This window comes from Pelophylax lessonae (assembly GCF_965119305.1).
Source record: "Pelophylax lessonae genome assembly, chromosome: 1".
In the NCBI taxonomy this organism is placed as follows: Eukaryota; Metazoa; Chordata; class Amphibia; order Anura; family Ranidae; genus Pelophylax; species Pelophylax lessonae.
Genome location: NC_138768.1, coordinates 798497601 through 798524278, shown reverse-complemented (window position 1 = coordinate 798524278; position 26678 = coordinate 798497601). Strand labels below are relative to the sequence as shown.

General features: G+C 41.6%; 1 protein-coding gene across 2 annotated transcripts in view; it reads right to left on the bottom strand.

The window, feature by feature from the left end:
• SORCS2 (sortilin related VPS10 domain containing receptor 2) overlaps window positions 1-26678 on the bottom strand; it is a 1364824-nt gene that overhangs the window by 231906 nt on the left and 1106240 nt on the right. For both annotated transcript variants that reach the window (XM_082243140.1, XM_082243141.1), the window contains exon 9: window positions 8116-8295. In XM_082243140.1, coding sequence (XP_082099266.1) covers window positions 8116-8295 — 180 coding nt within the window. The remainder of the gene's footprint in view (window positions 1-8115; window positions 8296-26678) is intronic.

Here is a 26678-nt window from a genome sequence, read left to right as displayed (position 1 = left end):
ATTGTGTCTTTTATCAGTCCTATACAGAACATTGGTATACATTACTCATTGTGTTCAATCACACCCTCTGATGTATACCACGTGCTCACATGGCCAGATGAAATTGATAGCAATTATCATGATTACAGCTAGAAATTAGGCTAATGTATATTATGAACATCTGTGCCCTGAATGGAGCTAAACTGTGTATTCTGTGCGTTTGGCCATATTAACAGCAGTAATGGAAATACCAGCTTTCTGTAAACTGGATGCTGCAATGCTAACACATTGTTGATCGGGTCACTCTCTTTTTTTTTTTTACGGTCTAAGCTTGGTTAACGACAAGCAGAGGGAGGAAATCTCCTCTCACACAATTCGCATCAGAACAGGTGTCCCCATTGGAAGATTTCCCATTACCTTCAATCCTGTTCTGGTGACAGCTGTAAAATTTTGGATCTCCCATATTCTTTACTTCTAACAATAGTCATCAGGAAAAAGAGAGAGGACAAATATCTCCAATGGTACACAGGCAGCACTAAAACTGAAGTTCTAACCTTTCCCCACTCCATCCATAGCAGTCTGTCGATAACTAATTCCAAAGAGCAATCTATAATTTACAGAACCCATACACATGTCATCACAGATGTTTTCATCTAGTTAGGGTGACAATAAGATGTCTGTGGATGGCCCTGAGCTTACCAGCCAGTCACTTTTTTGGAGGAGAGGGGGACCTAGGAAATCTGTGCCAATTGCTATCATTCCCTTCTTATAAGCTGGAACTGGCTTCCTATTCCCATCTCTCCTCCGCTACAATCTCTCTATGAAAACATGGCCGGGCTTAAAAGATAATAGAGTGCTACATAATGCTATAATTACCAAATGCAATGAATGCAGTTGGATATTTTGACTGCCCTCAAGTCTATGAGCAGCTGTATGCTTTTTCATCTACCACCGCTCACCAAGCCTGGTGCCAACCTGCTTATCACTGCTACAACTTGTACTGGGTGAGCTCCTTTCACCAGCCCAATCCCACATTATAAGTCTGCCCCCTTGCATATATTCAAAGACATGTGTCTAGTCTATGCCAACACCAGACCCTGCCCCTGCTGCACACAACAGGTGACTGACCTTGGTTCAGCTGTGCATGTTTCTCTTAGAGACTGTGTAGAGCGGGTATGTCCATTCCCTCCACTCAGCTCTCACATTAAACGCAATTCTCTGTTCTATGCTGTGCTGTGTGTAACATCAGATCCCTTCCCTCTGTATCTATGTAGCTCAGAAATGATGTGTCAATTTTCAACTTTCAACAGATGTAAAGGAGAGTGCACTACAGATAAACAGGTACAACTTATACAAGAGGATTTGCTTGATCTCTGTGTATCACCCTAGGCTAGCCACTTCAGTGGGTATATGTAAGGATTTCCAACCACTTTAGATTAAGAAATTAAAAAAAATAAAAGCTCCCTTTTCATATATTCCTATGTTTGCTATAACCTGTGCACACATGTTTGTGCACATCAAATACAAAAAAGAAATTCCATGAGCATAGGATGTTTAGGTTTATGTGGTATCTGTGCATGATCATATACGTATATGTTCTTTAGTAAATCAGGTCCAATGTCTTACAATTACATTCTATATTGTAATCTGCAAATGCAGCATATCTTTTTTGTCCATCTGTGCTTTGCTTGTCCTCAGCTGTATTAAACCAGCTTCGCCCCGCCATGGATTGGCACCCTTTGTAAGCAAAAGACACCCCATAACACAAACAATAGACTGTAAAGTTCATCCAAACTAATCTTAAACTGGCTTTATAGCAATTCACCACATTGGTATTTTTTTCTTCCCGGATCATTAATTTTACTACAAGTACTTCTCATAACTGGGATCACATTCTGCAAGATCAATATGGGCTCCGGCTCCAGGAGGTTTGTCATGCACAGATGCACTTTATAATCTCTTTTTTCATTGTGGAGGTTTTTTTTATGTGGTTGTTTGGCAAAGAAGGTAATCCAAGCTGAGTGAGTTTTTACAAATGGCCAAACAGCTGCTTAATTCTTTTCAATATTTCGAAAGACAAAGGCCTTGTTATAATACATTACTACGCAGTGTCAAAACTAGGGGCCGTTTTTATCCTTCTACAATAACAGTACTTAGCAAGAATAAAAGGGCTCAACTGAATAATAAAAAAGACCTGGCATATATCATAGATCACTGGGACAGCTGATCGTTCCTTCTGAAAATGCTACTCATTTGACTGTCCTGATAAACCAATCCTGAGCCAGTAACAAGTTATGACTTCTGTTGCTGCATATTTATTTGAAGTCAAGCAAGTAGCATCTTCAGAGAGCTGTCATCAGTGACAGCCTACATAAATCCTTGTCCCATGGATGGACACAACAGAAAGTGAAAGATAATCTCTCCAAAGTGAGAGGAAATACCCTCTTTGGCCGTTGAAGGGCTTCCCCATGGATGTTTTCCCTTACTGCTATTACAGGCACATCTAGCAACCCATCCCCACATGCCACGGTGCTAAGTGTAAGCCTGGACTCTGCTCTTTCCTTTTGCCCCCACATCCAATCTCTGTCCAAAGCTGGTCAGCCTCAACCTCCGCAACATCTCCAAAATACGCCGCTTCCTAATAAATTACACCACAAAGCTTTTAATTCACTCCCTGGTTATCCCTCACTTTAACTACTGCAATTCCCTCCTCATTAGATTACATTTATATAGGCTATCCCCCATTCAGTCCATCATGAATGATGCTGCCAGACTCGTCTACGTTACCATCCATTCAGTGTCTGCTTCCCCTCTCCGACAATCCCTCCACTGGCTTCCGCTCACCCAACTAATTAAATTCAAAATACTAACAACTTACAAAGCCATACACAACTCTGCCCCCTGCTACATCACTAACCTTGTCTCAAAATACCAACCACATTGCTCTCTTCATTCCTCCCAAGACATTCAGCTCTCTAGTTACCTCATCACGTCCTCCTATGCTCATCTCCAGGACTTCCCCCAAGCCTCTCCCATCCTATGGATTCCCTACCCCAATTTGCCTGACTTTGCCCTACTCTGCCCACTTTAAGATGATCCCTGAAAACTCTTTTCTTTAGAGAAGCCTATTCTAACTCCACCTAACAACTGTACTTTTATTTTTTCCATCAACTCATCCCTAGCAGTTATTACCTTCTGTATTACTTGACCCTCCCTTTTGGATTGTAAGCTCTAACAAGCAGGACCTTCAGATTTCTCCTGTATTTGAATTGTATTGTAACTGTACTGTCTGCCCTCTTCTTGTAAAACACTGCACAAATTGTTGGTGCTAAAAAACTCCTGAATAATAATATTAATAATAATAACAATATTAATCTCAAAATATTGTTTTTCCTCATCACTTTCTTTCCTGGTGATAATGGCTACCAGCACCAATAAAGAGGGTAAATCTCCATATATTTTTAAGGGTCACTTGGCACATTGGCTCCAGTTTGGCAGCTCTCCACAAAGCAGAGAATACCCTCAGGGACAGGGAGATAACCCAAGTTGAGAATCTACATATACAGTACCATATACAATCCAATGACAGTGCCAAACAAATTTCCAAGCTAATTTAAATAATAATAAATACGTGTAAGTTTCCGCGCTAATAAATAATGGTAAAAAAAATATTATTAGAAAGACTAGCAGCTGCACATAGGAATCATAGACAAAATCCCCACATAACATTCAGTAACAATATGTGCTGCGCTAGAAGAAATGATTAGATGGTTTAAAGTGACATGGTGCAAAAATTGAATCAATAAATAAATAAAAAATTGAAAAAATAGTGACTGGTATCTTATATTATAGGTATTATCCAATATATAAAAATATAATCAAGTCCATGCAGAATGAAACTGTATCCAAAATCCACAGTGATGTGATATAGTGAATAAAAGGTAAAGTTCAAAAAAGCCACAAGAAAGTCCCAGTAGTTGTTACATCCACAAGGTATCTTGATAAATGAAAACACCAGTGTGCAGATCACTGTGTGATTAAAAAGGTTGGCAGCTTTTGAGTGGGTCAAATTGAGCCGGCTGTTGGGGGTGTGGTATTGTCACGTCTGACTCACCCGACTGGTTTCGTCATACGCTTGACGTCATCAGGGGCGTGTTTATACAGTAAACGGGTCCACTATTTCTGATAAGCGCATATACCTCCATTATCAGTGGTGAGTCCTGAACTCACGCCCCTGATGACGTCAAGCGTATGACGAAACCGGTCGGGTTAGTCAGACGTGACGATACCACGTCCCCAACAGCTGGCTTGCTCGTGGTTCCATACCGCAGGAGATGTTCGTTCCCTCCGAGGTGTTGGTTTACTGCACTGTATGCTTATGATACTCGTTTAACATGTGAGTTTGACACTATTTTATTCAATAAACGGGAATTATTTACGGAATTACGCTATGTCCCTGTTGTCATCTCTCTTATATGCATTACATGGATTTCTACTTTGAGTCGGTGAGGTGACACCATGTGGCCGTATTTGGTACTTCTATCTCAAAGCCTCTATAGGTCTACTCACTTGATTTGAGTGACCCACTCAATTTGGTAAGCTGCCAACCTTTTTAATCACACGGTGATCTGCACGCTGGTGTTTTCATTTATCAAGATACCTTGTGGATGTAACAACTACTGGGACTTTCTTGTGGCTTTTTTTGAACTTTACCTTTTATTCACTATATCACATCACTGTGGATTTTGGATACAGTTTCATTCTGCATGGACTTGATTATATTTTTATATATTGGATAATACCTATAATAAGATACCAGTCACTATTTTTTCAATTTTTTATTTATTTATTGATTCAATTTTTGCACCATGTCACTTTAAACCATCTAATCATTTCTTCTAGCGCAGCACATATTGTTACCTAATTTAAATAATAAGTTCACCTTTAAGGGTAAAATAATAAATGCACATTTTTTTCAGGAAACAAAATATGTGCATGTAAACGTTTTTCCTATTGGAGTATCCAAAGCATTGCATCCACTACCAGCAGTTCATAGAAGCAATTTCAGGCTCCTGCACACTCTTCCTCCATTTTTCTTGTCCTTACTTCCATATGGATGCAATATGCTACATGCTATGATAGGTGAACTTAGCCTTTAATAAAAAAAATAGATTCATAGCAGAATTGGCAGAGCATTAAGAAACTGAGAGGGACCCTACCTCAAAAGTTTTGGCTTTAGATACACTTTAGATAACTTATGACCAAGTGTTCCAGAAAGGGGTTATATTTTTGCTGCTCATACTGGGTACACTGGTGTTCCAGTAAAACTTTATCTTTTTGAGAATAAAAGTAGCATTTTCCAGGATCAATGTAAATTTGTCCATTTGCCAAAAAAGGAGGATTTTGATTACAATGTTTAGTGTGTCTGTGTGGTTCTTATTTATCCAGGTCATAGTAAATCTAGTGAAAGAAAATAGGTGCGCAGTCCTGAAGTGATGAGAAGTGAAGTGAAAGCAGCACTGAAATTTAAATTAAACGTGAGAGGATGGCAATATAGGAAACATTACCAAAGTGCGCTAACAAATAATGAACCAAGTGTTCAAAGGTACATAGATAGTATCCGGATTTATACCAAAATCATATGCATTCAGTCCAAAACAAAAGTGCAAAAACTGTGAAAAAGTCTTTCTTTTCAAATTGGAGTGAAGGTAAGGGAGTGTTGGGAGGTGGGTGGGGCCTCGTCCCAAAAAATGATCCAAAGTGATTCTCAGTGGCCTGATATACACATATGGACACCCAGTGTTAGGAGTGGACTCTTACCACAATGTGGAGAGATGTGAGCATGTACTTGGTTGTGTCTAGAAGTCTCCAACTGATCAAGCTGGCAGGGATGGCTCTCGGAATGGACCGGAACAATCAGCTGCTTCCGAAGTGGGGAGAGATCTGTAGGCTTCCAAGCAGGGGGAGATGCCAAAACAGAGCAACCCAGAGAAAAGAAGAGGACTATAGTGCATTACCTTCGACTTTAATGATAAAACGAATGAGGGTACACTTACACATTCCGGACGAACAAACAGCAAATACAGGGTGGTCGCGGGTGTCTGCAGTACAAACCGGGACCTATGACAGCACGGCTGGCTCCCCCCGACGCGTTTCCACTAACAAGTCGGCTTCTGGGATTGGAGCTACAGCCGCGCTGTCCACATCTCTCATTTAAGTGTTGGCAAGTGGAGACTTCCGGTGCGGACTCGGCGGGGACTCCGGAAAGATATCGTAACATTTCCGGGTCTTTGAAGTATTACGATCATGATAGGTCGACTCCGGAACCGGAAGTGCGTCATTGCACGTCCGGGTCTTCGGAGGAATACGCTATGATTGGCCAACTCCGCAACCGGAAGTGCGTCATTGCACTTCCGAGTCCCCGCCGAGTCCGCACCGGAAGTCTCCACTTGCCAACACTTAAATGAGAGATGTGGACAGCGCGGCTGTAGCTCCAATCCCAGAAGCCGACTTGTTAGTGGAAACGCGTCGGGGGGAGCCAGCCGTGCTGTCATAGGTCCCGGTTTGTACTGCAGACACCCGCGACCGCCCTGTATTTGCTGTTTGTTCGTCCGGAATGTGTAAGTGTACCCTCATTCGTTTTATCATTAAAGTCGAAGGTAATGCACTATAGTCCTCTTCTTTTCTCTGGGTTGCTCTGTTTTGGCATCTCCCCCTGCTTGGAAGCCTACAGATCTCTCCCCACTTCGGAAGCAGCTGATTGTTCCGGTCCATTCCGAGAGCCATCCCTGCCAGCTTGATCAGTTGGAGACTTCTAGACACAACCAAGTACATGCTCACATCTCTCCACATTGTGGTAAGAGTCCACTCCTAACACTGGGTGTCCATATGTGTATATCAGGCCACTGAGAATCACTTTGGATCATTTTTTGGGACGAGGCCCCACCCACCTCCCAACACTCCCTTACCTTCACTCCAATTTGAAAAGAAAGACTTTTTCACAGTTTTTGCACTTTTGTTTTGGACTGAATGCATATGATTTTGGTATAAATCCGGATACTATCTATGTACCTTTGAACACTTGGTTCATTATTTGTTAGCGCACTTTGGTAATGTTTCCTATATTGCCATCCTCTCATAGTAAATCTAGTAGTGTTTAGTCACCCTCATCTGGACTTGTTCTGTAATCTTAAAACGTCTTGTAGCTTGTCCAAGCCACTTCTTGAGTTCTAAACTGAACTGAAGAAATCCCTTGAACTGAAGCTTGAACAAGTTACAAAACATCTTTAGCATTACAGAACAAGTCTAGTAGAATGTGACTAGCTACTTCTATATAATGTTTTGTTTGTAAAGGCAAAGGGCGGTGTAGAAAAGCCCAGCAATTATTGGCATCAGTAGGGGGATATGGCCCTGCTCCTCAAGCACCTAGCTGATGCCAAAGACCGTATACAGTAAGATAATATCAACATGGCAGGGGGCCTCCGGCCAACACTAAGGCTGAAAATACTACAGTTAATGGTGGTACAACTAGTTATGCACAGGGAAAGAGCAATTCTTTTTGTTCCAAACATCTTACACGTTTTATAATTCTCACACTAAAGTATTGACATAAAACAATACTGGTACCTTTTTTCTCTCTGCGATGCCATCTGTGTACTTCTAAATGGCAGAGCAGAGAGCAATAAGTAGCCCTGTGATAAAAGGCACACTCGCCTATGATTCTGTGCATGGCCAAATGTTGTTAAATCTAGTGAACTAATAATATAGTTCTGATGGCACAAGGCATGCTAGACGGATATGTAGTTTTCACTGCACTGTATATATATATCAGCAATTCTATATTACAGTTCTGCTTTGTTCAGGCTGCACTATTTATTGGTGTTTTTTCAGATCAATGCGATAATTCCATTGTAAAGCCCCATACACACGTGCAGATTATCTGCAGACTTTTGTCTGCAGACTTACCAAAACCATATAATATGAGGTCAAACCTAAACACTTTCAATTTGTATGCAATCCGGCAGGCCCTTGCACTACATAGAAAAGGTAAGTCTGCAGACAAAAGTCTGCAGATAATCTGCATGTGTGTATGGGGCATAACCCAACATGATGAGTAGAGCTGTATTTTTCTCTCACCTCCAGAATGTCGATCAGGACGTTCTCCTCTGGTTGTTTTGTGCTTCTCACATTCTCTAGGACGATAGAGTAGTAGACTCCTTGAGGGTCTGACTGGTACAAGTTATATGTGTCCATCTGATACCATTCCTGGACAGCAATGAACACCTGGTTCTCATCTGTGCTGATGATCTGTAAATCCTGCAAAAAACACAAATACCTGGTAAAAATGGAGGAAACATCCTGTCTTCTTGGACAATGGATGAAAGCTGGGACAGACATAACCCTAATTTCTAATTTATTTCATGTTTAACCATAATGACGGTGTTTACCATTGAATCTAGAAGTGTACTATTGTTTCTTCTTCTGTGGGATCTACTTATAAGATATCAAGGTACCATGGTGGCCCAATGGATGGCATTGCAGTCAGCATTGTTTTAACAAAAAGTTATATGTGGCCTTTTCCACAAGCCTGGAAGTAATGTAGACTGAATTTTGATAGTATCCAACCCTCTGATGAGCAGTGCAGGTAGCATGCTGGCTCAGTAGAAGACATTGCAAGTAGGCCTTGGCACATGGAACCTTTCTCAAGGCCTACTAGAGCAAAGAACCCAGCATCAGCCTAAATTGTGACAAATTACTGGATGGTTAGCACCAGCTTTAAATTAAAAGATGTTTCCATTAAATCCAGAGTAGTCTACTCTAGAATTTAAAATATACTATTAAGATACATATATGGGAATTGTTTTGTCTTTTTGTGCCCACACAGTTCTAATATTTACATAGCTCTGTTACACCGCATAGGAGACCTACTGACCAAATGTACCATCTTTAGTATGAATCGGTCAGTGTTGGGGGTAACTAGTTACAAAGTAACTGATTACAGTAATCAGTAAATTTTTTTGGTAACGAAGTAAAGTAACTAGTTACAATACTAATATTGGTAACTACACTACTTTACTAGGCTATAGGAACGCGCTTTCCTGTGTTACCCAAGCCATGCGATACAATCGTTATTTCGAAGAATAGAGAGGGATGAAGTTTATGACTTTTTGTTTCACTTTATGTTTTATTCTGTTTTTTCAGCTGTTTCCCAAAGCCTGTGTTTATACAATAAACTCTATGCAGAAAGAGTGTCATGTATCTTCTTCTACACGGTCAATTAAGAAAGAGGAAAGTAAAGTAATAAGTAGTGAAGTTACTTTTCAAATGCAGTAACTAGTAAAGTAATCTGGTTACAATTTACAGAAGTAACTAGTAACTAGTTACATTTTTTGAGTAACTACCCCAACACTGGAATCGGTTACCTTGACAATAACCTGATGAGTTTTTAAAAATTTTTAAACTTTTTTTATGACTTTTATTTTATACACTGCCTAAATAAATAAATATTAAGTTTTTCACACTTGTTAATTTTTTTAATTAATATATATATATATATATTTTTTTTAATTCAGTGTCTCTTTCTTTGTGCACATGAAGAGAGAGAGAGACCTGCCAGTATGAGAATTTGTTAAAGTAGAATTTCAAGCAAACCTAACGCTAAACCTGCAAAGCTAAAATCCCTATACTTACCTATTTTTCAGCCGATCCGGTCCGGGTCCCAGCATCAGCTCTCAGTGGTGACTTCAGTGTGGAAGCAGGAGCAGGAGAAGCAGTCAACAACGGAAGCCCCATAGTAACTCTATGAGTGATGTGACTTCCCAGCCATTTTACAGCCGTTGTCAGTCCTCCTCTCCTGCACACAGCATCCGCCTCTGGAGACCAGATCGGCTGAAGAATAGGTAAGTACTGTGATTTTTGCTTACAGGGTTAGGTTTAGAATGTGGCAGATAGCAGGTTTAGCGTTTGTTCGTTTTTGCCTGGACTTGCACTTTAAAGCGTATCAAAATGTAAAATCACATGTTCATTTCTACATTGTATTTGAATTATTTCTAGCCTACTTCTATTAATCTGAATGGAACGATCTTGAAGTTTGTAAACATACTTTGTGAAGATCCCCACACATTTACTAAGTTGAAATCTGTGCCACAAATTCACTCCTGGGAGTGTCCGGTGAGTAGGCACTGCTGTATCACACATTTCACAGAGATACAGACTGACACACACACAGACTGACACAGAACTAGAGAGGTGCCAAGAAGAGGAATTTCAGGAGTCGGTACTGGAATAACTGCTTGGAGGTAGCGAGGTACCATGGGATATGTAGTCCTTAGAATTGAAAGTAAACAGCAGAGGAAAAGCTGCAAAGCATACAGGGAATCCAAAAAGTTGTTGAAAGAGATGGCCAGCAAACAAGCAGAACTCACAACATGAAGGAATATTTTTCAAGTAAACATGTGATTGTTAAATATATATATCGTTTGTATAGTTATTACAATGCTGGTGTTATAAAATAAAAGTGTATGCTGTCACCATGGATTTCATTTCACAAACTTCCAGTGATCACATCAAAGGCTATCATGGCATTCATATTGAAGGAGATTAATATGTTTATCCTTCTCATCTCTCCTCTCTCTAGCATATTCTTTGCCAGCACATGTGAATGCAGGACATCTCATTGGTCCTAAGTGCTCTGCTGCCTTTCTCAGTGTAAGTGTTCTCTTGTATAGAAGATTACAAGTGGCTGTAATCAAGTCAAATTTCATGTACTTACACTGATTTAATTACAGTATATTTAATTAACAAACACAATTGTTATTTTTTTTTATATCTGGCTGGAGTTCAGCTTTAAAGCAGTAATAAACCAAAAATAATTTTATTGCAGCTTACCAATACTTCGATGTGGTGGCTGCATTTGTTTTCTTTTTTTATGATTTCTTTCTTTTATTTGCACCTGGTAATACCTGACAGTAAATCTGTTATTTTATAACAGAGCGAGCTTCCCTGCAGATGTAGTGGTTAGAGGGTTGAGGGATTTGTAAGCTGCAATATAATGCATTTTTGGTTTGGGTTATTATCAATTTATCCACTTCCCAACCACCCGCCGCCTTTTTACTGCGGCAGTGTGGCTCTCCTGCGCAAACCGACGTAGACCTACACCGGTCGCGCGCGGGAAGCTAGGGGGCGATTGCCGCCTGACACCCGCGATCGCTCCCCGCTGAGAGAGAAGGATGGTCGGCTGTTGTAAACACAGCTGACCGTTCTCACTGGAATGATCACAGAGCTCATGTGATCCTTCTATATAGGATCACATGTCTCTATGGTAATTTCACAAGTCACGCCCCCCCCCCCCCCCAGTTTGAATCACTCCCCTACTCTCACATTTAAGGGTTATCCCCTTCCCTGTCAGTGTCATTATTACAGTAGCAGTGCATATTTTTAGAACTGATTACTGTAGTAATGTCACTGGTACCCCAAAAGTGTCAAAAATGTCAGTTAGGGGTCTGATCTGTCCACCGCAATGTTGCAGTCCCGCAAAAAATTGCACATCGCTGCCATTACTAGTAAAAAAACCAAAAGCAATAAAAATGACATAAATCTTTCCCGTAGTTAGTAGACACAATAACTTTTGCGCAAACCAATCAAAATGCGCTTATTGCGTTTTTTTAACCAAAAATATGTAGCAGAAAACAAATTGGCCTAAAATGTTAAAAAATTTTGATTTTTACATTTTTTTTGGGAATGTTATATATCAGAATGTGAAAAATATATTTTTTTTTTTCAAAATTATCGCTTTTTTTTGTTTATAACGCAAAAAAAATAAAAATCGCACAGGTGTTCAAATACCACCAAAAGAAAGCTATATTTGTGGGAAAAAAAGGGCATCAATTTTATTTGGGTACAGCATCGCACAATCGCGCAATTGTCCGTTAAAGTAATGCAGTGCTGAATCGCAAAATAGGGCCTGGTCATTAAGGGGGTAAATCCTTCCGGTCTCAAAGTGGTTAAGATGGTAAATACCTTTTATGATAAGTTAGAATTGTCCGTGTTTTCAATGCAGCCATCAGACTCCAACTGCCATTTTTTTATGCAGAATAAAAAACACATGTAGGAGACTTTTTTCAGCATGAAGAATATATTTTCTTAATCCTGCTCTCTTAGAACAAATCATTACTACGATCTAGTTATTTCCAAAAGCCCGTAAACAGTGACATATAAATCAGGAGACCGAATGGACAACTTTATCAGCTAATTAAAAGCAAGATATATGGAGAAATTACATTTTAAATATATGCACTATCCTTGCTAAATTTCCCTTGATTAATCAGACATATATTCAATTGCTCGCAGTTATATTAAACTTACTGTGCCGAGCTGTCGTGGCTAAAAGGTTTCCTAATTCAGTGTCCTCCAGAAAGCAATTAGGTCGGCTTGTGTAGCAATTTCCATGAAATATGAATACTTAATCAGCCACTTTTTTACCATTATTAACTAATAAAATTCTCCGCAGCCTTACAAGAAAGGCCAATAACCAATCAAAATAAAGATCTATGGACCACTGGATATGAATAATGAGTTTCAAGTGAATAACTCAGACTGTTGGGTTCATTGTTTGACATATATCCTTCCTGTGCTGGCTCTACTATATGTGGGACCTTCCAACATCAACGTGTGTGTTTTCTATCGTGGAGATCTGCTGTACGGAGCAGATGCTGGACTGGCTTCTGGGGTGCAAAGACGCCGTGTTATTCCTGGCAGAGCAATGCCTCCAAGATACTGAACAAGGTCTGGACAAAACTTCAAGCGAGACCCAAAAGGAAGCATTGATCAATGGTTGTAGATACTTGGCTAGGTTTACTAACAGCTGAATTTTTAAAGTAAATGGAAGTTCACTTTTTTTATGCCAAAATGTAATACAGTCCTTGTTTCAACAACCAGATAGTGATTGCTAACTCTTCCTTCCAAAGTGATGAACCTGAGAATGGAATTAGTATGTTAACATGCTTAGAGGAAACTTCTGATTCTTCAAATTCATTTAAACTTAAAGCAGTAATAAACCCAAAAACATAAATGTGATATATTTCAACTTACTAATTCTTAGATGTGGTGGCTGCATTAGTTTTACTTTTAGACTTTCATTCCCCTTTATTTAAATCCTGTGATCTGGCTAGTAAGTCTGTTGTTTTTCGACTTCTATTACAGTGTTACTAAACCTACAACAATAAAATCAGCTTGGTGGCCCTTTCATTTTAGCTCAGATTATGAGATGGAAAGGGGCTAGAGCAGTGTGGGAATCCTGGTGGGGATGTGTGACTGGGGATTGCTTGTTTTGCATGCACACATGAGTAGCTTTTGAGACAGGAATCTTTCCTACAATACAGGGGAATTCGGGGAGATTTGAGGAAAACACCTAATGACTGCCAAAAAAACTGGAAAAAAGCCAGAATTTACAAATGTAAACATTTAGAGTATTTAGGACAGGTGTCAAGTGTGACAGAAAAGGGTGAGATAAAATAACAATTCATGAAATAATAAAGGCTTTTAAAGTGTTACTAAACCCACAACAGTAAAATCAGTCTGTATATGCAGTAAAGTATGCTTGTTATACTCATTGTGGAACCTAAGGGGTTAATCATTGTGTAAAAAGGCTGTTTGATCCTGTCTTCTCTGATCCCCCATCTTCCACTGTCCCAAAATCATCTCCTGGTGAAGCAGAGCCTTAGAGTCAAGCTGCACATGCATAAGTTTGGTGTGTATTGCTAGAGAGTTTTTTTTTTTTTTTTCTTAGTAGGGTGCATGAGACCAGCACAGGGCCAATCAACACTGGCCAGACAGAGGGTCAGGGATCCTGCAGCCACATAGGGCAATCAGGGGAGAATGAAAACTCCTCCTGCAAGCTTTAACCAGACACTAATAGAATTCCCAAGACTGCTCTAACTGCTGATGAGAAAATGTATTTTTCAGTTTATATTTTCTAAAACTATTAAATTTCCTTGTTCTGTGTACTGTGGGAGACCAGATATAGTGAATGCAGAGTCCTGGGTTTAGTAACACTTTAGTAACAGCTTCAGCAAAAGTGAAAGGTCTGAGATATGTCATTTAGCAATGACAGGGGGGCTTACAATGGCTAACTTTTATTCATTTATGTGAAATCCTTTATCCCAAAATAAAGAGTAAAGAGTGTTAGCTGAAGTTTTGCTTTAATTTGTAGGTCAAGTCTATGTAAATCTAACACTATCCTCCGCTCTATGCCGACAATGCAGCGGTCCAACTGTGTCTCTGTTGCTCTTCCATCTAGAGTGGAAACACACTAACTAAAACAGAAGTGTGTTACGGGCGGGGACATCAGGTAAACATAAAGGGGAAAAAAAAGACAGAAAAAAAAGAAAACAAATGTAGTAACTACATTTAGATAATTGGTAAGCTGCAATATATGTAAAGTGTTCCTAAACCCACAACAGTAAAATCAGTCTGTATATGCAGTAAAACATGTTTGTTATACTCACTGTGGAGGGGTTAATTCTGCACAATGTGTAAAAAGGCTGTTTGATCCTGTCTTTTCTGATCCTCCCCTTCTTCCACTGACTCCTAGGAATTTCCTGATAACACAGAGTCTATGGAGTCAGGCTGCACATGCACAGTTTGGTGTGTATTGCAAGAGAGGTTTATTTTTCTTGGGAGGGTGAATGTGATCAGCACAGGGCCAATCAGCACTGTCCAGACAGAGGGTCAGGGGTCCTTAAGCCTTATAGGACAGTCAGACTAGAATGAAAACTCCTCCTACAAGCTTTAACCAAACAGTGATAGAAGTCACAGGACTTCTCTAACTGCTGATGAGAAAAGGTATTTATCTGTTTGGCTTTACTAAAATAATAGCATTTTCATGTTTTGTGTACTGTGGGAGACCAGATAAAGTGAATGCAGGCTCCTGGGTTTAGTAACAATTTAACTTTTTTCTGGGGTTTAGAACCACTTTACCTTAAAGGGCTCTTTCACACGGGCGTTCCGATCAGATCCGCCTGTCAGTTTTTTAGGCGGATCTGATCGGATGCCCCATTCAGCCCTATGGAGTAGCGGATGTCAGCGGTGACATGTCCGCTGACACCCGCTGCCATCCGCATCCGATCCTGTCCATGAAATACGGACGGATGAAAACCCTATTTTCCATCCGTCCTGGGGATCGGATGGGATCGGATGAGAGCAGACAGGCGGTCCGCTCTCATCCGATTCCCCATAGAGAGCAGCGGGGCTCTGACACCTCCCTCTCCGCACACAGTGCGGAGACGGAGCTGTCATCCGCCGGCTCAGCCGGGAGCGGCGGATCGATCCCTGCTGAGCAGAGCACGGTCCGCAACGGAATGCGGACCGTGTGAAAGAGCCCAAAGTGTATGTCCAGCCAAAACCTTTTTTATAGTTATGAAAAGCATCTTTAAAGCGGAGTTCCGGCCACAAAATTGACATAATCTATTTTGTGGCCATCCGCTTGCTCTTCTTCACCTGAAAAGGAGTTGTATAGTTAGGATTATTTTTTTTTTTTACTTACCTTGTAATTGTAGAAAGAAATACTCACCTATTTTCCACTTCCTCCCTCTGTGGCCGCGGCCCGCACAGTCACTTCCGGTTTGCAATGATTCCTGGGAGCTGAACGTCATCACTCCCAGGAATCAATGCGACGTCACCGGCCCCGCTCATCACTTCCGGTGTGACGCCGCATTCCCTGCTAAACAGCTTCTGGGCATGCCCAGAAGTTGTGTAGGAATGCGGCGCCGCACCGGAAGTGACGAGAGGGGCCGGTGCAGGCGCATTCTGGGAGAAGAGGACACGGAAGAGGATGCAGAAGAGGATCGCGCTGGCTTCAGCTGCCCACAACAGAGATGGCAACGCTGTAGAAGAAATTTTATAAGTAAGTATTTCTTCTTGCAGGTAAGTGCGAACCAGGACAGATCAGAGGCTAGCCATTGTGGAATGTACTAGCCCTGACTGTCCCGGGGGTATGTTCATTGAAAAAATGTTTTTGTGGCCGGAACTCCGCTTTAACAAATGTAACACTCAAAGATAGTACAGTGAGATAATAAAATCTGTACATACTGTAGTATATATAACCTAAAGTGTTCTGCTATGCCTATACAGACTGTGGGAGTATTCTCTATGTCCAAATAAGTCTACTAGCATTTTACTGGATGTGTCTGTCTACAGTAGTTAAAGCAGAACTAAACCTTCCTATCGTTTTCAGCCAAGGAAGCTGCCATCTTAACCTTAGTACATATGATAATAAAATCAGATGAACGATTGCTCTGTTTTGTTTGCATGATAGTCTCATTTTGAAAACAAAGTGCTTACTAAAGGTCCGAAAATTCTTGAACGACAGAATACAACTTCCCACGTACGTAGCTAGGTTCTAGCGTGCACTCAGAAGTGATGCAAGGTACATGTGACCCCTCTTCTCATACCAAGTTAATTTCTTCATCATACCAAGTCCTTTTCTTCATCCTACACTCAGTAGGTCAGCAGTGGGAACTTTTTACTTCTCTTCAGCAAGAATCCTTTAGGCATGTCTGTGGCAGAAGCATTGCAGCCTTTTTACGGGGCATCAGAGCGGCCAGGGAGGCCAATTGCCCCCCTGGCCCAGTCCTCCCCTGAAGGTAAAAAATATTCCACAGGGCTATCAACATGATAGCAGAATATTATTCACAAAATGTAAACTGTGATTTTTCGTATTTAAGAACATTTCTCGTTGTAGACGAATAACTGTTTTCGTTGCCCTTTTCTTCTTCCAGGTCTTTCTTTTGTTTTCGATCTTGCACCAGTTTGTTGACTTGATTTGTTTCCTATGAATGCCATACTAATTACTGGAAAAGTGTTCTTTATGGTATCGTACTAGAAACATTTCCACACTTGTCCGTTCGGACATTATTGCATTATTGTCATTATCGGCTCTCGAAAGCTGTGTACTAAAGATTAGAATATTGAATGATTGCTCCAAACGTGGCTTTTTTTGTCCGATTTTCTCATCATGTGTACCAGGCCTTAGCCTCTGTTTGATCTTCCACAGCCATGCTGCACATGTGATCAGTTATGACACCAGCCATTTGATGGCTTGTCAGTTTGGTTGAGAGCACAAGCAAATATGACAGTTAGCAATCCCAGCATGCTGGGAATATAACTGATTTTTGAGACCATTAAATCGATAGGTTTAGTTCCCCTTTGACTACTATAAGGGGTGATAACAAGACCTACTGATTTTTGACGTTTTCTAATTAAAGAGGAGCTCCAGGCTCCATCAAAAAAAATAAAAGTCAGCAGATACAAATACTGTAGCTGCTGACTTTTAATATATAGACACTTACCTGTCCATGAATCCAGTGTTGTCTTTCAATTGGCACTTGGGTGCTGCCGCCGCCATTTTGGGTAAGGGAAACCAGCAGTAAAGCCCTCCCACTTCACAGCTGGTTCCCAACTGCGCATGTGCGAAGCACGCTGCACTTTGTGAATGGCTCGGCGGCAGGGGCCAAACTTCCGGATGACTTTGCCACGGCGAAATCACTCCGAAGTGGGAGCGGGTACCTGTCAAACATCCTCCCTAAGGAAAGGTGCCAAATGTGGCATCAGAGGGAGGGAGGGAGGGAGGAGGCAAATAAGCAGAGCTCCCCCTTTTGGGTTGAGCTGTGTTTTGACTTTTTTAAAAATGAACTCCAGGCAGATATAATAGACCAGTGATGGCGAACCTTGGCACCCCAGATGTTTTGGAACTACATTTCCCTTTATGCTTATGCACTCTGCAGTGTAGTTGAGCATCATGGGAAATTTAGTTTCAAAACATCTGGGGTGCCAAGGTTCACTATCCCTGTAATAGACACAAACTATTGCATCTCCAAAACCTACAGTAATACATCACTAAATGTATGCATTTAGGAGGATGGCAGATTGTGACAAAACGTATCGGGAGGAGCGGCGTGCTGACGTCATCGCGCTTGCCTAAGTCCCAGGAAGGACAGAGCCAGCCAGCTTAATTTATTTGTGTAATTCATTTTCTTATGTAAGTGCAACCTTTATTTGATAAATAAATGTAAAAAGGATTTTATGCTATGGAAGTTCTTTTTCTTCTAGGGTTATTTTTGATTGAGTCTCCTCAAGAGTGACGGGCATTGGTTTCCTCATTAAGTCCCATTGTTTGAACAGAGGCCTTGGCTTGGCTAAAGCCGCAGGGGAGAGAGACCTTCTGTGACAGGAGGTCATTATAATTTGGTAAGAAACCAATTAATGTGGTGAAGGCCTCTTTTTTTCACATGGGATAACAATCAATTGGGTGATGAAGTCACTTTGTGACTTTATGGACTTTGTGACATCACTTTTTGGACTATTTCTATTTTCTTTATGATATATGCAAAACCTTATTTGGTTTATGATTTCTTGTTGTGCATGTTGAACAGCTAAGTTGCTGCTGCTATATGTATATTATTCTATTTTTGAATAGAGACATTTTTTTCTTCTTTTTATTTTTAAATACACAGTGTTAAAAAATAAGCAGAGTGGCTACCTGCATTTGATCTGATATCAGCCTCTCAGAATCCCTGTATAATGAGCTGGAGTGAGAGAGGAATAAGCAGCACTAGGAGCAAATAAGTTCATCTGAAGCATGCTTATAGGGGGAGAAAGCAGAGTAACAGAGAGATGAGCTCATAGCTGTCTTGCTTCTTATTTTACTGTCCAGTCACAGGCTGGGGAGAGTTTAGGACAACCTGGGCTGAGAGGAGGTGCGTTGAATGATGCTGGTCTACAAACTGAAGACATCTAGTGGCAGGAACGAAGTGCTGCAGGTGAATCTCTGAATCCAAGGTGAATGTTGCAGCAAAAGCTGTATTTTTTTAGCTTTTAATAGGCTACTCATTTTTATCTTCTTATTTGTGACAGTAGTTTCCCTTTAACAGAGTAAACTTTTTTTAGTCTGTTGGGCAAGTTGTCTGAGAAACAGCTGTGGATGCTGTCAGTAAAGACATGTGGACTCATTCAGGGAAACCCCCATCACTTCAACTGAAACGTACATAAATTGGTGCAATCACTAATGGATAAGGTCCGTAGACCACATCTTTCTTCCCTCTCCCCAGTCAGTGGCTTTGTTGTGTACAAAGTAAAAGTTGACTTCAAAGCTGCATAAATCTGTGGTTTACAGAACTTTCTTCATAGAAAACATTTTCAATGTGTCCTAATATAATTCCGAGCTGTGATGGCAGAACAAGCATGCTGCAAGCAGCTTTGGAATTTTAATGATGCCTTTAAGATAAACGTCAATGTGTTCTGGTTTTGATAGCACTAAAATGTACTTAAGTTCTACAGTCTATGAAAACCTCATCTGAAACTTGCTGAATTGAAATAAAAAGTCAGTGTTTTTTTTAAATGAACCACAGTCTGCCCACTGTATTTAGCTGCCTCAGCTGTACTGTCACAGACTCATTGATAGCAATATATTTTCTTATAAACCAAGATGTTGCTAGTTTCATTTTTATGCAGAGGCTGAAATATTGCATGTTTAGGCAATACAACGGGAAGTAAACCAGGCACAGGGAAATCTGCACTTCTGCAAAAGTTTTCATCACCTATACATTCTGCAAGGGTACGTGTAGCACGGCCCCCGTAAGAGCTGCTAGATATTCACTTTGCAGGACCCCCTGGTTACCAGCACACCGCTATAAACAAATGCAATTTCTTATTTCCTCTTGGCTCTTACTTCAATAATCAGTCCAGGGGTAGTTGGCTGTTTTGTTGTTTATTTCATATTGGGGATAGGAGAAGGAAATAGTGGGATACTCCAACTAACTATTCACAGTATTTGAGGACTTCTATCTTCTCTACTTTGCTTTTAGATGTGGAACAGGCAGGCTGTTAATCCATCCTGCCACGTTGAATGAATAAGAATTAAGTCTCTTGGTTCCTTCAAGATGACTTGGTGGACAATCTCTTATGTTCAGGACACTCTCCCTAGTATCCTCTCTCTCTGCTGACACCCATCCTTTGACTATCCTATAAGCAGGGATGGCCCCCCTCAGGTCAGGCCCCTTGATGTGAGTCCCTGTACTCACGATACTGCTGTCACAGGGTCTCCAGTGTCTCCCCTCTCAGTCAGATTCCTTGGACCTCTGGGTTCAGCTCCTCTTAATCGATCCTCTGGCCCTCAGGACGACCTCCAGCGTTTGCATGGCACCTCTACAGAGGAGGAGGCAGCCGCCCCCACCCTACGGGACTACGCTTTCCAACGAAAGACCCCTCAGCACATGTGCTCCTGGCTTTTATACAGTATCCCAGAATGCACTGAGGTGACCTGCCCTCTGCCAATCATCAGGACTGTATCAAAAGCCTATGCACCCATTTGTCAGGTTTCCTCCCACTGTCCAACATGCCTTCCTATTGGACCAATGTGAAACACTATCCAGACTGAATGAATCGCATACTGAACCCAATGAGCAGACCTCACTAACAGATCCTGCTCTCTGGTAGGCAGAGAAGAATATAGATTTACCTGAAGCCCCTCTGGTAAGCAGACAGAGCTCAAAACTATAATCTCTCACTAGCACCTACCTAGGAGGGTCCTACATACGTTCTTGGTGGCAATATGTATTTGATCTACGTGCTTATAGTACAAGGGCTGTACCTAAAGTGATGCAAAAGCAGGCAAAACTTTTTTTTTTTTATTAAGGAGGATCTTTACCCTAGAATGAAAAAATTAAAGTGATTGTAAAAGCAGAATGATTTTTATTTTAATGCATTCTATTGTGTGCTGTCAGATAAAAAACCTTCTGTGTGCAGTAGCTTCCCTCAGTCCCCCTAACACTTACCTGAGCCCCACCTCTATCCAGCGATGTTGCAGGAAAGATTCGGCTGCCCAGGACTCTTCCTTTCTTATTGGCTGCTGTTGCTGTCAATCAAAGTCAGTGAGCCAAGGAGGAGAGAGAAGGGAAGGGGCCTAGCCGCGGCTCCGTGTCTGAATAGATACACGGAGCTTCGGTTTTGTTCGGGTGCCCATAGCAAGCTGCTTGCTGTGGGGGCACTCGTCAGGAGGGAGGAGCCAGGAGCACCAGCAAGGGACCTGAGCGGGGTGCTCTGAGCAAAACCATTGCACAGCAGGCAAGTATAACATGATTGTTATTTTTAAGCAACAAAAAAAACAAGACTTTAGCGCCGGTTCACATTTGTGCGAGTGCGGCGATCGCATGTAATTCGGAGCGCACTGCTCCTTCATTACATGCGATCGGATGTGCGGATGCAAATTCAGCCATACACTTTGTATGGCTGAATTCGCACTGTATCCGCACCAAACACGCACATGACCCTTTTTTTCAGCCGCATCAGGATCGGATCGCACAGTGGTTCACACTTGTGCGATCTGATCCTGTGCGAACTGTCAGATTGCACTGCGATATGCGATCAAACTGGGGGTGTCGTTAACATTTAATTGACACCCCCTGCGTATCGCATATGGCAGTGTGAACTGCCAGAGGTGCGTTTGAGATGCGAGAACAGGCTGCGAATTCGCAGCCTTCCCGCAGCGCACAAGTGTGAACCGGGACTAAGTGTCACTTTAAAGTCAGCAGCAACAAATACTGTAGCTGTTGACTTTTAATAAATGGACACCTGTCCAAAGAACAAGTGCCGTCCTCAGGCCGGTTCTTTACCAGTCTCCAGGTCCCTGGCTGGCATGTATAGTGTGGGAAGCCTGCTGTGTCTTCTAGTGCCATGCTGCACATTGTAAATAGTCCCGCAGCCTTCTGGGACATGTGACATGCTCCAGAAGGCCGTGGACAAAGGGGGGGGGGGAGCGAACTTCCGCCTAGGTAATCTGGGTGGATATCTGTTAGAACCAGGTACCTGCTGCCCCCAAAACATGTTAAAATGCCAAAAGTTTAAGAGTGGGGGGGGGGAGGCAGTGGAGTGGAACATCCTCTTTTGGGTGAAGTTCTGCTGTAAAGGAAAAGTATAGGCAAAGCTCACTTGGCTGTACTTCTCCTGTTGATCACAGGACTGCAGTTCGTTCTGCACTCCTGTAACCCATTTTCAGCAGACAGCGGGCTGAAGCCAGCTGTTGGCTGATGCCGCAGAGCCTGTCCAGATGCGGGCAAGATCATGAGAATCAAGTTGGGTCCTGCCCACATCTTTTGGCCGGCACCCGGCTCAGCCTTTCAGCTAATCGATGAGAGCTTGAGCTGGGCTCTCCTGCCCACTCCAATGAGTGGGGGGGGGGGGGTCAGAGCAGAGAGCAGTGATTGACAGTCACCAGCTCTTTGCTAAGGGAGCCCTGAGAACCAAACGATTGGAGTGATAGAGCCGGCGGGGGACCGATAGTGCATTCAGCTAGGTAAATAAGATTCTGCAAAAAAAAAAAACAAATCCCATACTTCTCTTTTTACCTTCGTAGGTCGCTCAAATTTCCCATGTTGGTAGAGTAACTCTTACTCTATAGTAACTCTTCTTCTTTTTCATTGCAGGTAAATAATGGATTCCAAGCAGAAGAAACATGCTGTCATTGAATTCTTGATGAAGGTGGGGGGGCAGGCTGCCTGACATCAACAGAAGGCTACAGAATGTTAATGGAGATGACAACATAAACTTCTTCCATCCATTTGTGCACATTGTCTTGTCAGTGGTGTCATCTCCGTAAACTGTGGATGTTGGACCACCTATGGATGTCTTCTGTGGATGTTGGACCACCTGCACCCCCCCCCCCCCTCCCCAAGAACTCAATGACAACACTTTGCTTCTGCTTTAAAGCCATTGATACCTGCAATGAAAACGAAGAAAAATAGTTACTATAGAGAAATGCTGGCCATACACTATACGAAAAACTGTTCAAACTCATTTCCGAAAAGTTAACACTTGACCGTGAGAGCATGGCATCATGTAATGACCGATAAATCGTTCAATGGACATAACTGAATAATTTTTTTGTTCGTATTTTCACATATATCTAGTACCAACAGTTTGGGTGAGAAAAAAATCAATTTATCGTTCGTTCAGCAGAAAATTTCAACACTTGTCCTTTGTTTTTTTCTTTTGGGCCGAAAAATGAACTAACTATCTGTATTGTGTATGGCCAGCATTACCGTATTTTCTGTATTGTGTATGGCCAGCATTACTCTACCAACATGAGAAATGTAAACACCCTGGTTAAGTTAATAGAAAAAGTTGTGCCCACTTTTGCATGACTTTCAGTACAGTGGCACAGACTCTGGATTTTCAGATATTATTCAGTAAAAGGTTAATAACAGCAGGAGTTTTGTGTTGAGTACAATAAACTATAGATGCCAACAGTGGTGGCTGATGCACCATACTACCTCCCCCGGACCACACCAGGCTGCACACCATACCACCCCCCCGCCGGCTCACTCACCTTGCCGGGATATGTGGAGGGAGGGCAGGCAGCAGCAGCACACAGCAGCGTCGGCTTCAGCTTCGGCTTCTTCCCCCTGTCTTCTGCGTCTCCTCCCTTTTCCAATGGCATGGCTACTCCTTTCGGCCAATCACGAAACGGGTCTTAGACCCGCTTCCTGATTGGCCAGGAGGAGGATCCGTGTGACAATAGCGAATATTTATTCGCTATTGTCACACAACTGGGTAGGCTCGGGCGCAGTGCTCTGCGCCCCGAGCCCACCCTTTTTTTTAGCCTATTAGAGTCTCTGGCTCTAATCACGTGCTAAAAAAAAAAAAAAGCCCCATTGAACTCCATGCATCCAGCGCCCTGCATGTAAATTAGGGGCCGGACGCATGGATGGGGACGGTGCCCCTGCGCTCCCAATTCACCAGTCACCACTGGATGCCAACTTTTTGTATATCGAAGCTGGGCCATTGAAAGATGATTTCTTATTTCTTCACACATTGTCTGAAAAATCCCATAATTAAATGACCCGGAAAAAGTATAGGTTGATGCAAAAGGAACTCTAGAAATAAAAAAATGGTAGGAAGATGCAAAGCATCATTTGCCAAGAAACATCTTCCTTTCCCCCCTAGAAATCCTTGATTTTCTATGTAAAATTTAAGGAGTATACTAAGTGCAGTGTACACCCCTAGCTCATTCCTGGCATCCATTAGATGCTGAGAATGAATCTGTGTGTCGGGCAGTGCCGGGGCAAGGGGTGGGCAGGAGGGCTGGGCTGCCCTGGGCACAATGGTTTATTGCAGGGATGGGGGCAACCTGACCCTAACCCCAAGGAAAAGGGGAGCACAGTTTGGCATCCTTGCTCTGGGCACTGCATGACCTTGTCCCGGGACTGGTGCCGGGAAAGATTTAGTTGTTGCAGAAGTCACATCATCTTTGGATGCCCAATGGCAGAAGAAGATGACAACTGAGAAACCGGAAGCCATAGCAATGGAGATGGTGGTGGCAGGGCCAGAGTCTGCTATGGACAGCACAGGAGAAGGGTACACTTGTAAGGTAGGTGTGCCATAATGTGGAAGCAAAAAGAGGAGAGAGAGGAACTCATTAGTGTGCTACTTCTTCTTTAATTGTCCATTCACAGGGTCAGTTTGGGGGGGGGGACCTGTAAGTCAAAGTGATACTGTGGCAGAGAATGGTCAGGTCTCCTCCCCTGCCAGACAGGACTTTGCTGTGTAAATCTCAGGACAGGATGGACCAGATATACACTATCTTTTGGCAGGTGTAACAACTCTCATTTCATTTTTGAATTTCACTGTTTGCCTGGAGTTCAGCTTTAAAGTCACACAAAATTCTGGTTTCTGAAAAATTATATTTAAACCAGTATCTGATGTCGGAAATCCCCTTCTATTGCTGTCAGCCTCCTCTAAATTTCCAAACTCCTTTTTAAATTGGTTCTGTGATTTGGACTTCGTGTTTGAGGGTGGTTATGTAAAATCTCCATGGTCTCATTGTATGTAGGAGCATAGCCAACCTGTCTTTCTCAATTCTCGAATGGGCTATAGATTATGGGATTTGAATATAGAACATAGAACCGCAAAAAAACAGAATGTAGCGGGAAAAGAGGAGGTTCAGAAACTCATGAAGGATGTTAGACATCTGCGGCTCGTTTCGTTCTGAACTGAAATTCAGATTCATATTAGTTATTCGGAAATTTGGATGAATCCAAATTTCTAAATTACAATAATAACGAATTTAAATGAATCCAAAATAACAAAACTAAATTATGGAGGAAATTAGAATTTGAATAGTTTTGGAATCACATTTAAATAGGTTTGAAATCGAATTGGAATAGAGATGCAAAAAAATAGAATAAAAAAAAAAAAACAATAGAATATAATAGAGTTAAAATGAACAAAATACAAAATAATAGATTAGAAAAAAATGGAATGGAAAATAAAGGAATAGAACAGAAAATAAAATATTAGAGTAAAATAGAACAAAATAGAATAGAATAGAAAATTAAAAAAAACAGAATAAATAGAATAGAAAATAAAGGAATAGAATTGAAAAAAAAAAATAAAAAAAAAATAGAATATAATAGAATACAATAGAAAGAAAATAATCACCTTCTGAAATGTCAATTTTAAATAGAATAAATTGGAAATAAAATAATATAGAAAATAATAGAATAGATAAATAGATTTGAATAGATTAGAATAGTTGAGGAGAAGGACCTCAACTTGGTTTGACAGCTCTCATGACTGGATGGCGACCATTCAGGGGTATTACCTTTATCGCAGAGATAGAGAGGGTAAAAAAGGGGAAGGGGTATGTCTGTATATTAAGAACAGTATACAGGTAAATATGAGGGATGATATTAATAATGGAGCTATGGACGAGGCAGAATCCCTATGGGTAGAGCTTCAAAGGGAAGGCATGGTGGGGAAGGTAATATTGGGCATATGCTATAGGCCCCCCAACCTGAGGGAGGAGGGGGAGGCGGACCTCATTTTACAGATAGGATTGGCAGCAAGGATGGGAAATGTCATTATAATGGGGGACTTTAATTTCCAGATATAGACTGGGCAGAAGGAGCCGCACACTCAGCCAAGGCTAGGCAGTTCCTAAATGTTTTGCAGGACAATTTCATGGGTCAGATGGTGAATGCACCGACAAGAAACAATGCGGTACTTGACCTACTGATTATCAACAATACAGACCTGCTCACGAATATAGAAATACGGGACAACTTAGGAAACAGTGACCATAGGTCAATAAGTTTCAGTATTAATTACAGTTATAGGAAGCAGAGGGGTAATATAAGGACATTGAATTTCAAAAGAGCCAATTTCCCAAAACTGCGCTCGCTGCTAGAAAATATCAATTGGGATAGAACCCTGGGAACAAAGAACACGGAGGAAAAATGGGAGTGCTTCAAGAGCATACTTAACAAGGGGATTGACCAGTGCATTCCAAAGGGAAATAATTTTAAAAGAGCAAAATTAAACCCTGGGTGGCTAAACTCCAACATAAAAATGCATATTAGTGCTAAAGAAAAGGCCTTCAAAAAATACAAGACTGAGGGGTCATTGGCAGCATTTAAGCATTACAAAGAGTGTAATAAGAAATGTAAAGACGAAATCAGGGCGGCTAAAATAGAACACGAGAGACATATAGCGGAAGAGAGTAAAAAGAACCCCAAGAAGTTCTTTAAGTATATAAACAGTAAGAAAGCGAGGCCAGAACACATTGGCCCCATAAAAGATGACAAAGGAAATATGGCCACTGAGGACAGAGAAAAGGCGGAAGTGTTAAATAATTTCTTCTCTTCAGTCTC